The sequence below is a fragment of the Typopeltis vanoorti genome, chromosome 8, assembly GCF_054136105.1.
Source record: "Typopeltis vanoorti isolate ZY-2024b chromosome 8, IOZ_Tvanoo_1.0, whole genome shotgun sequence".
NCBI classification, from domain to species: domain Eukaryota; kingdom Metazoa; phylum Arthropoda; class Arachnida; order Uropygi; family Thelyphonidae; genus Typopeltis; species Typopeltis vanoorti.
In genome coordinates, this window is record NC_143556.1 from 61,028,133 (window position 1) to 61,040,200 (window position 12,068).

Genomic DNA, 12,068 nt, shown 5'->3' on the forward strand with positions numbered 1-12,068 from the left:
TAGAGAAACAATAGCATTTATATGCTTTATACTAATGTCAGGAGTATCCGGAATACGGGAGAGGAATTGGTGGTGCAGATAGCATCAGCCAGGCCAAAAATTATTGGGATCACTGAGATGTGGTCTCAGTGATCCCAATAATTAGAAGAGGATATAATAACAGGAATAGAAGTTGCTGGGTACAGCATTTTTTGGCAGGATAGGAAGGGAAAGCATGATGGTGGTGGTGGAGTACTGCTTATGATAAGTGATGACCTATGTCCTCTAAGAGTAGAGACTTTGGAAGGCAGTGGCACTAATGATTTTGAAAGCATATTATTATTATTATTATTATACTCAGGCCTCCATGGAATCAAATGACTCATCGTGGGAGGTCCTTTCTAAGAAACACATCTACCAAGACCCATTGAGGGAGGTCCCTCCTAGGAAACACAAAGTCTATCATACCACTCCTTAAATGCATTGACCGTTCTTGCTCTCACCACTCCATCAGGCAATGCATTCCATGGTTCAACCACCCTCCATGCAAAGAAACCACTCCTCACCCTCTTTCTCACAGTTTCTTTTTTGTAACTTCAAGGGAGGGTCCCATGTCATGACTCCTTCCCGCTGTTCAACCAAGCGAAAGAATTTGCCAGTGTCAACCCTGTAACCACCTCTCAACAGTTTAAAAGTCTCAATCATATCACGCCTCCTTCTATCTGTCAAGCTCTGCAGTCCACACTCCCTCAGTCGATCCTCATAACTAACATTGTACAGTCCCGACACCATCTTTGTTATCCGCCTTTGTGCCCTTTCCACAGTTAATTTATTCCCATCAAATCCTGGGGACAAGATCTGAGAACAATGTGGTCTGATCAGAGTCTTATACAACGGAATGATAACCATTTTATCTCTGCAGGTCAGTGTCCTTCTCATTATTGCAGCAATCCTCTGCGTTACCCTCACTACCTTTGCAATATATTCCCAAATTTCAGGTTTCTATCAATCATCAAACCCAGATCTCTTGTCTCCCCTACTTCCTACATCATAACTCTTCCCATAGTATGCAGCATACCATCGATGTGCCCCAAACCTCAACACCTTACAATTTGCTGCATAGGACCGACACCCCCATTCATTTCCTCATATATCTAGCTTATTCAAATCCTCTTGCAGGGCTACCACATCTGCACTATTACTAATCACCCTTCCCAGCTTCACATCATCCACAAACAGCCGAATATCCCCTTGCAATCCCCAGACAATGTCATTGATATAAAGGTTAAACAATATAGGTCCCAGTACTGAGTCCTGTGGAACCCCACTTCTAACCCTCTACCTCTTTGATACTGCTCCACCATACACAACTCTCTGATAACTATCAGACAGCCAATCCTGAATCCAGTTGAACAATCTGACATCCAGACCCATGTGCTGCAACTTGAATATCAGCTTATCATGTGGCACCCTGTCAAATGCCTTTGCTAAGACTAGGAAAATGGCAGTATATGCCTTTTCCTCATCTAATGCTCTTGTAAATTTAATATAAAAGGCTAGCATATTGCTAAAAGAAGAGCGCGCCTTTACAAATTCATGCTGACTCTCACTGATAGCATTACCCTCATCTGCCCAATGTTGTATTTGGTCCTTCACTACTTTCTCCAAAGATCATACTAACTACTGATGAAACACAAACTGGCCTATAATTAGACACTTCCAGTCTGCTACCACCCTTATGCAATGGCACTATCTTACCTTCCTTCCATTCCATGGGCACCTTTCCTGCAGCCAGACTTTCATTGAAAAGCCAGGTCAACGGCACTGTCAGTTCCTTAGCACATTCTCTTAAAACTCGTGGTGAAATACTATCCAATCCCACAGCTTTACTAACATACAGAGTACTCAGTATGTGAAACAGACTCTCCTCCTGCACCTCTAAACCTCGAACCTGCCCTATCCCTCTAGTATTCAAATTGACTCCTCTAGGATGAAATACTCCAATAAAGTGTTCATTGAAAATTCCACTATGTCTTCTGCAACAGTCACTCTATTCCCATTTTTATCCCACAATATCATTCTTCCACAGTCATTTCTCTTCCTACTGGCCACATATCTAAAAAATTCCCTAGGATTTTCCTTGGATCTAAGGGCCAATCTTGTCTTATATTCCAGTTTCGCTTTCCTTACCATAGTAGTCACTCATCTCGCCTGTGTCTTATATTTTTCATCTATCTTCTCTTCACCTGTCTCCTTATATCTCTTCCATAGCCCCTTTTTTGCATGTAACTCCTGTTTAATATTGTTTGTCATGCACTTTACTCCAAATTGCGTCCTCTTCTTCTCTTGTGGAATACAGCTTACGATTGCTGCTAACAAATATTCCTTCACAATTTCCCAAGCACTAATGATATCCCGGCCTTCCAATTCACCCCCACTAAACTTCCCTAAGTTGACATATAAGACTATTATAATAACCTGCTTTATAATTCCACATACGTTCTTTCTCTTTGATACTCCTGCATGTCTATTCATTTTCCAAGTCAAAACCATATGGTCACTCTCGCTTCAACTGGTGGGCGAGATGTCATCTCAGTTATTATTAGCTCTTCTGATGTTATAATCAAATGCTTTGAGGTAGAGGTGGGCAAGACAGGATATTTAGTGGGGTGTTGCTACAGACCCACGAGCACAGAGGGTGGGGACCAGGAAATGTTTAGACAGTTGAGTTTGGCAACTGCAAGAAGAATGATTGTTATGGGAGATTTTAACTACAGTAGTATAAATTGGGGAGAGGAAGATGCATGTAGCAATAAGGAAAGGGAATTTCTAGAATTCTTGAGGGACAAATGTCTTAGGCAACGTGTAATAGAGGGAACAAGAGGTTCAAGAGTTTTGGATTTGGTTATAGATGGTATATCACCTGGACTGGATGGTATATCACCAAGAGTTTTGAGAGAATGTGCTAGGGAACTGACAGTGCCTTTGACCTGGCTTTTCAATGAAAGTTTCAAGGAATGGAAAAAAATAAGATAGTGCCATTAGATATGGGCGGTAGGAGACTGGAAGTGTCTAATTATAGGTCAGGTGTGTGTCATCAGTAGTTAGTAAGATTTTGGAAAAAGTGGTGAAGGACCGTATACAGCATTGGGCAGATGAGGGTAATGTTATCTGTGAGAGTCAACATTGATTTGTTTAGGAGTGCTCTTGTTTTAGGAATATGTTAGCCTTTTATGATAAAGTTACAAGAGCATTAGATGAGGGAAAGATATATTCTGCCATTTTCTTAGACTTAGCGAAGGCATTTGACAGGGTGCCACATGATAAGCTGATATTTAAGTTGCAGCACATGGGTCTGGATGTCAGATTGGTCAACTGGATTCAGGATTAGCTGTCTGATAGGTGTCAGAGAGTTGTGTATGGTGGAGCAGTTTCAAGGAAGCAGATGATTACAAGTGGGGTCCCAAAGGGCTCAGTACTGGGACCTATATTGTTTAACCTTCATATCAATGACATTGTCAGTGGATTGCAAAGGGATATTCAGTTGTTTGTGGATAATGCGAAGCTGGGAAGGATTATTAGTAATAGTGCAGATGTGGCAGCCCTGGAAGAGGATTTGAATAAGCTAGATAGATGGGCAAATGAATGGGGGATGTCGGTTTAATGCAGCAAAATGTAAGGTCTTGAGGTTTGGGAAACATCAATGGGATGCTGCATACTCTATGGGAGGAGTTATGATGGAGGAAGTAGGGGAGACAAGAGATCTGGGGTTGATGATTGATAGAAACCTGAATAGGGGGATATATTGCAAAGGTGGTGAAGGTAACACAGAGGATTGCTGCAATAATGAGAAGGATGCTGACCTGCAGAGATAAAACATTTATCATTCTGTTGTATAAGACCCTGATCAGACCACACTTGGACTATTGTTCTCAGATTTAGTCCCCAGGATTTGATGGGAATAAATTAACTGTGGAAAGGGTACAAAGGCAGATAACAAAGACGGTTTCAGGACTGTACAATGATAGTAATGAGGATCGGCTGAGGGATTGTGGAATGCTGAGTTTGGTGGATAGAAGGAGGAGAGGTGATATGATTGAGACTTTTAAACTGTTGAGAGGTGGTTACAGGGTTGACACTGGGGAGTTCTTTAGTTGGTTGAACAGAGGTAAGGAGCGATGACAAGAGGCCATCTTTGGAAGTTACGAAAGGAAACTGTGAGCAAGAGGGTAAGAGTGGTTTCTTTGCGTGGAAGGGTTGAACCGTGGAATGCATTGCCTGATGGAGTGGTGAGAGAGAGAACGGTCAATGAGTTTAAGGAGCGGTATGATAGACTTTGTGTTTTTTAGGGGGGGGGAGCACCTCCCTCTCGATGAGGCTTGATAGACTTTGTGTTTCTTAGGAAAGACCTCCCATAATGAGTCTTTTGACTCCATGGAGGCCCGAATAATAATAATAAAATAATAATAATAATAACAACAAAATAACCCAGAATCCCTGTTTTAAAAACAGGGATTTTGGGTTATCTAATCCTTAAGTTCCACACAGTAATAATATGCTGTAGGTTTCTAACTTTTATATGAGTAAAATTATTATTATTATTTATTATTATTATTATGTGACATGTCCAGGGAGTCCAAAGACTCATCAAAGGAGGGCTTATTCCACAACTCCCTGTCTCTACCACTTAATCCACCAACTAAAATGAACCAGAACTACACCAACACCATCTACCATCCATCACTACCACCACCATCAAAAGCTCTGGAAATGTCGAGAATATTATTATTATTATTATTCAGGCATCGATGGAGTCAATGGAGTGTGAGGAGTGGTTTCTTTGCGTGGAGGGTGGTTGAACCATGGAATGCATTGCCTGAAGGAGTGGTGAGAGCGAGAACAGTCAATGAGTTTAAGGAGCGGTACGATAGACTTTGCGATTTTTAGGGGGGGGAACCTCCCCCCTCGATGTGTCTTGATAGACTTTGTGTTTCTTAGGAAAGACCTCCCACGATGAGTCTTTTGACTCCATGGAGGCTTGAATAACAGTATACGTTTATGCAAACCTTTCTATGTTAAGTGTTCAGAGGGTGATATATGTGAAACGTTCAACTGTGGATCTAAATTGGCAGAATTCATTCTGGTGGTCACCGATTAATTAATAGACCACTAGGTAGTGAAGAAGTTGACTACTGATAACTTTCTCCATTATTTTGAAGAGGACTGAGATGATGGTGATCGTCATTAGTTTAACAGCAGACTTTTACTCTCTATTTTTTTTTTTTTTGAACAGGTTTAATATCTACTTCCTAATATGAGGATGATTGATGCTTCGCATATGAGAAGTAAAGAGAATTAAGTAAGAGAATTTCTTTTGGTTTTGTGTTGTGTTAGAATTTTGTGACTGATTTTTTTTTTGCCATGTTGTAGAGCTACCTTCTATACAGCAAGTATATAACTAGATGACTGGATATCACTAACAGAATCTTGGTGTAAATCTGATATTTTGTGCCAAATCTAGAATCTTTTCTTTCAGTCACCTCAAACATTCTCTTGCTGCCTTTCCCAGGGTGTAATTTCTTAAAATCACCATATTTTCTTTAAATTCTTGCCTGGTTGGTCAAGTGGTTAGCATGTCTGCTCCCCAGCGAACAGGTAGCAGGGATGATTCCCACTGTGGATGGGATGTCTGTGATTGTTTAGGTGAGAGATGAATTTAATCAGCCAGTGTGTGATCACCATCATGATTATCAGAGGCCTAAAGCGGCTTGAAAAAGTTCCATGTTTGGTCTCTAGGGCAGGGTTACCAGGTTTGTAAAAAACAAATTAAAAAATAGAAAAAAAAATATAAAAACTGATAAAAATAAAAAAAAAATCCTTAGCCAATCCACAGTACAAGAAGTACTATAGGTTTACAAATAATCTTTCAGTAAGGAATGCCAGAGGACTTCTTCCATCTTTTGAATCTAAATCCTAACAATTATATTGTTGTCTGAAATAGTGCAAGTTCTATAGGAAGTTTTTCTGTGAAGTTTTTCTGAGGACTAAAAGAACTCCAACTATTCATCTAACCCACTCACTTATTTTTAACTTGTAATTAGCTTAAGGAATTAACAACGCATATAACGGATATTAATTAAAGCAAACTTTAATGAATACCTTCAATATTTCGGCGTCACATTGCCATCTTCAGGAACATACAGGAACATATGGTATGTGCATGCAGGCACTAACAAAAGCAAACGAGGGAGAAGGCAAGAAACTGATATTGTTCCTAAAGTCCTAATGGTGCCCCCTAGCAGGCTTATTGGGTTGTCTTGGCCGTTGGGCTGAAGTTCTCATAATGTAGGCTTCCCAAATTTGGGGTAGTTTATGCACCCAAATTTGTTGAGGTTTGGAACGTTTTTTAGAGCTGCTGATGATTCCATGAATAATCTTTTGTACTTGAATTTGCTGTGGTGTATTATTTTAGTTTTCTTCCAACGAATTCTATGGCGGGTATCTAAGACATGATCTGCCAGCCCCGAGTGGCTGTACTGGTGAAACCGGATGTAGTCTGTGTGTTCTGAAATCCTGATATTCGCTGTCCTGCCTGTTTGGCCAAAGTAGGACAATTTACAGTTGCAAGGGACCTAGTATACACCAAGTACGTCTAGGGGGGGGGGTCTTTGGTAGACAGTGGATAAGGGATGCCAACTTTTTATATGGTCTATAACAAGAAGTCAGGTCATATTTTTTGAGGATATTTGTTATTTTCTCAGAGGTGCCCCAGATGTAGGGGATGGTAATAGACTTAGTGTAATCTTTATTGTGGAGGGGGAGGGAGGGTTGTGGTTTACTGGTTTTAGTAGTTTTTTGATTTTTTGGGGGTTGTAGCCATTGGCTAAGAAAGTGTTGAGGATGTGGTTTAGTTCAGTGGTTAGGGCATCATGATTTGAGCAGATTAATTTTGCCCTGTTAAATAGTGTTTTTATAACGTATTTTGTATCTGCCTGTATGGGTGGGTTTTCTATAAACAGAGAAAGCCAAAGATCCATCAAGCTGGCAAGTGATTAGAGTTTCTAGGAAGGGGAGGGTGTTGTTTTCCTCTTTTTCTAAGGTGAACTGGATTCTGGGGGTGTTGGTTGTTTAAGTGTGTTAGGAAGAAGTGGAGTGTATCTATCTGAGCCATGTGGCCAAATAGCGAACACATCATCCACGTACCGAAGCCAGATAGTGGGTTTTTGTGGGGCAGAGCTTTGAATTGTCCTACTTTGGCCAAACAGGCAGGAGAGCGAATATCAGGATTTCAGAACATAAAGACTACATCCGGTTTCACCAGTACAGCCATTTGGGGCTGGCAGACCATGCCTTAAGATACCCACCATAGAATTCATTGGAAGAAAACTAAAATAATACACCACAGCAAGTTCAAGTACAAAAGATTATTCATGGAATCATCAGCAGCTCTAAAAAACATTCCAAACCTCAACAAATTTGGGTGCATGAAATTACCCCAAATTTAAGAAGCCTACATTATGAGAACTTCAGCGCAATGGCCAAGACAATCCAATTAGCCCACTAGGGGGCACCATTAGGACTTGAGGAACAATATTAGTTTCTTGCCTTCTTCCTCATTTGCATTTGTTAGTGCCTGCATGCACATACCATATTTGTATGATCCTGAAGATGGCAATGTGATGCTGAAATATTGAAGGTATTCATTAAAGTTTGCTTTAATTAATATCCATTATATGCATTGTTAATTCCTTAAGCTAATTACCAGTTATGTATGACAAATGTATAAGCCTTGCTACATGAATTATGATCACTTATTTTTAATATCTAAAATTTTTAATTCCAGTTAACTTCCTTTTTTCCCAAGTTCACTGAACAATCTGGAAGAGATACTAAGGTGTTTGCTGTAAGCAATTTATTTATTTGTATGGAGTTCTCTCCCTTTTCTCCCCCATCCCTATTGGGGTGAGTTGAGCCCCCTCAAGGGGGGGGTTAAGTATTTATGGCTGTAGATCCGTGTGTGTTCATATGGGCTGTAAGCAATGATCTAACACAAATGGTCTCTCTAACACCCAGAATATCAAGTAATATTCTGCATCACACACACACACACACACACACACACACACACACACACACACACACACACACACACACACACACACACACACACAACCTGTCACTCTTTTCTTAATCATATCTCCTTCTTAAGTTATTGCTCCTCTTTGTAACACAGACCACAATTTGATGAAAGTTATTTCTTCTACAGAATGCTCTTTTCTCAGCTATTCTTAATGGCATCAAGTGGGATGATTTTGGAATTACAGGTATCCCTTGCTTAACACGGGATTTGATTAACACAGCGAAATTAATTGCTACAATCCCTTTATATACGTGGCAAGAGTTTTAATTAACGTGCCTTTAAATTTAGTACATAAAAATATATAAGTCTCGAGGAGTATTTCCTGGCTGAGAGAAAGAAAGTCGTAAGCATGATGACATTGATGATAATGCACATGGTCATCCAAACTCTTTTAATGATCTGTGTGAGAATGTGAAAGGTTTTATTCTTTCCACCAAATATGATATCATTGCAACTTTCAAACACAGTAGAAACAACAACGGGAGAAAATGCGATTACGCTCCAAGAATTATGGAAAAAATTTAACATTAAGCATGCATTTGAAAACATTCATGACTCGTGAGAGCAAGTGTCTTCTAGCTGCATGAGAGCTGTTTGGAAAAGGAAAAACCTTTTGTAGAATGCACTAAAGACTTAGGTAGTTTTCAAAATTCTGTAAACAACGTGGTTGAAGAAAATGTTGCAATTGGTGAAGACCTTGGTTTTGAAAGGCAGAAGATGTTTAAGAATTATTGAATTAAAATTCAAAAAATTTCAGGGACAATGATCTTCTTGAAAATGAACAACAACGCACATATGAAGACAATGAACAAATGGAACATGAAGATAAGGTTCCAAAGAAGATAACAATGAAAGAACTGGATGGAATATTTCACAGTTTAGAATCCCTTAAGCAGCAAGTAATGGATCATACAGATGTTAATCAAAGAATGATTGTTTGCCGAGGTGTAGAGAGTCATTTTGCTTGTTATCGTAGAATTTATGCTGATAAGAAAAAAACTAAAGCTGTTCAAACGCCTCTTGATAACTTTTTTGATAAAAAAAAATTGCAGTAACTAATGTAGGTACATCATGTGGAGGCTTAATGGATTTTTTACAACACTCAAAAAGAATTAAAATAGACTTTAATACTTCCTATATTTCGTCCTAGTCACTAGGACATCTACGGGGATTACAAAAAAATTAATGTAACATATGCACAAATAACAAACAATACTAAGCCCAACCACGTGGGTGACACTAAAGTCCTATCTAGGTAGAGCGCCCTCTAAGGGCAGTAGTAGGTGGCCTGGAATGTAAGTTCCCACCTTACATTCCAGGCCACCTACTATGTGATTCTGGTTTACTAATGATGGTACAAATTATTCCACATACTAGTTTAACAAATCTTAGAGTGCTCAAACATCCAAAGGTTAAAAAAGATCATCTATACAGCCAGTGCCAAAAATTGCACCCAGAGATCTAATTAATATTTTCCCATGGAGGGAAGATAACCTTGCAAGCTTCAAAGTTACCAAAATACTATCCTGTCTTCTCTTTCACAAACAAGACTGCAATTACTAATATTTCAAATCAATTGACATTTATATCTCTAACCTCTTCTGACAACAAATATCATCCCCAAAGCTTTATACTTCTCCAAAAAAAACTAGGTGTGATTATCTGCTAAAGCTTATTTTGTAACTGCTCAGCTACAAACTTGGGACAAATCCCAGATTCACCTCACCTTAGAATATTGTTCTCATGTTTGAGATGATACATCAAAATTCTCCTAAAAATTCTTAATGATATAGAAGAAAGTAGTTTAACTAAGTGAGCTCTCTATCAGACATTCTTATTGCTATCACAAAAGACAGTGTTTCTGTCAATAGGTATTTTGATCTTAAATAATATTCTTTCTTTTAGGGTTACACGGTGATCAGCACTCATATTTGTAGATTTAGGGACTCAAAAACACATGTGTTGAACAGATTATTTTATTAATTACAAATAAAATAAAACTAGACGTTTCGACCTCTATATCGAGGTCATCATCGGAAGAATACAACTGTATACAGAACCAAGCTACATGCTCATGCTTTCTATACCAGTAAACTAAATCTACGTAGTTAATAAATCTTTTTTCTAGCCTGACCTCTAGTGATAGAAAAGAAAAACAAAAATAAATAAATAAAAAAAAATTTATATATATATATATATATATATATATATATTATAAACAGATAAATGCAACTACAATAAACTGTTAGAGTCCTCATGTATTAATATTCTGGATAGTTACAAAATGATTTCTTTCAGTTGCTATTGAATGTTCTAAACACTTCACCAGGTCACCAGGTTGTCTTCTTGTAGTGGGAATTTTTCTAATGCTAGTTTAGGATGTTATACTTGTATAACATCCTAAACTAGCATTAGAAAAAATATTAATACATGAGGACTCTAACAGTTTATTGTAGTTGCATTTATCTATTTATAATATATATATATATATATATATTATAAATAGATGCCATAAATTTCACTATGTCATATGTGTGAGATTAATAATAATAATACATAAAAATAAAACAAGTGGATGCAACTTACCTAACACACTGAGAATGAATTCTTTTGAACTATTACCAGCGATATTAGAAGCAAGACAAGTATAAGTTCCTGCATCACTATGTTGAGAGTTTACAATATGTAATTCTGTGCCATCTTTAATGATTTTATTTCTCTTCTGAGAATCAGAAATTATAGGCCATCCATTTTTAAACCAAAACACTGCTGGAAATGGTATACCTGAGACAGGACATTCAATTATAGCTGGCTGGTTTAGTACTGAGGAAATATATACTGGAACACCACTATTTTCAATTTTAGGTGGAACTAAAAATTTCAAAAAATCAAAGGAATAGTCTCAAATATCATTTACTAAAAAATAACAATATTCTTAATATCGTGCAACATGAAAAATTTTCCCATAAGAATTTAAATTTTGTTGGTAGACAATTGAAAACAACAGATTTAATCTTTTTACTGGACATCACTAAAATGTACTTATATATATGTAGGAAGATTGATTTACTTGGTTGATATACATTTTTTAAAAAAATATTGAATGACTAGAGAAAAATGAAAAAAAGTTTAATAGCACAACTAGTTTCAGCTTGTATCAGCCTTCTTCAGGTGCACATTAAAAAAGAAATAATCAGTAAAACATAGAGAAAATAACTGTAAATAACACGGAAAGTTACTGTACACTTAAAACTCTTTTTATGTGATAGATACATTGCTAAAAATTACGCATAAAAAGAGCTACTGACTCCATAGAAAAAGTGACGATTGGTTCCAGACCTGAAATATAAGCAAAATATGAAAAAAAAAAACATTAAATTTGTTAGGATCATAAGATTTTTATTTACATTTCATGGAGAACACACATACATATAATGAATTTTAATAACTTAAAAAAAATATATTCATTTCAGTTGTTTACTAAGGATTCTATAAAAAAAAATATGTTATTCGCTATCAGTTTCTGACAATAAACGTGAAAGCTTTCATTTTCTTGAGACTGTAATATCACTAGAACTACTAGATACGGTATTATCTCATCGACTTCCACCTCAGCTTGTGGAATTCTTCTTGTCATGTCTTGAACAAATGTACCACTGGTTGTTTCAGTAGTTTTAGGCATGAACTCAGTTATTATTTGCTGTGTTGATGCTTTAGATAAGTCGCAATATAATTCTCTGTATGAAAACATTAACAACTTAAGCTCACGTGAAAACTTCCCAGCACGTTCTTCATTTGGATCATGTCGGGCAAAATAATTACCTAAATTACTGGGAGGTTAAGACCTTCTTTAATAATATCAGCAGTAAAAGTAGGATTATCTTGATCATTATCATTAACTTCTTTGCTTTCAGGAGTCTCAGAAACAATCTCCACTATTTCGTCTTCG

The 12,068-nt window shown here is 37.5% G+C and overlaps 1 protein-coding gene across 1 annotated transcript in view; it reads right to left on the reverse strand.

The window, feature by feature from the left end:
* LOC150104032 (hemicentin-1-like) overlaps positions 1–12,068 on the reverse strand; it is a 792,930-nt gene that overhangs the window by 721,130 nt on the left and 59,732 nt on the right. Inside the window, exon 5 of the mRNA XM_090396385.1 lies at positions 10,706–10,990. Within this exon, the coding sequence (XP_090252511.1) occupies positions 10,706–10,990 (285 nt within the window). The remainder of the gene's footprint in view (positions 1–10,705; positions 10,991–12,068) is intronic.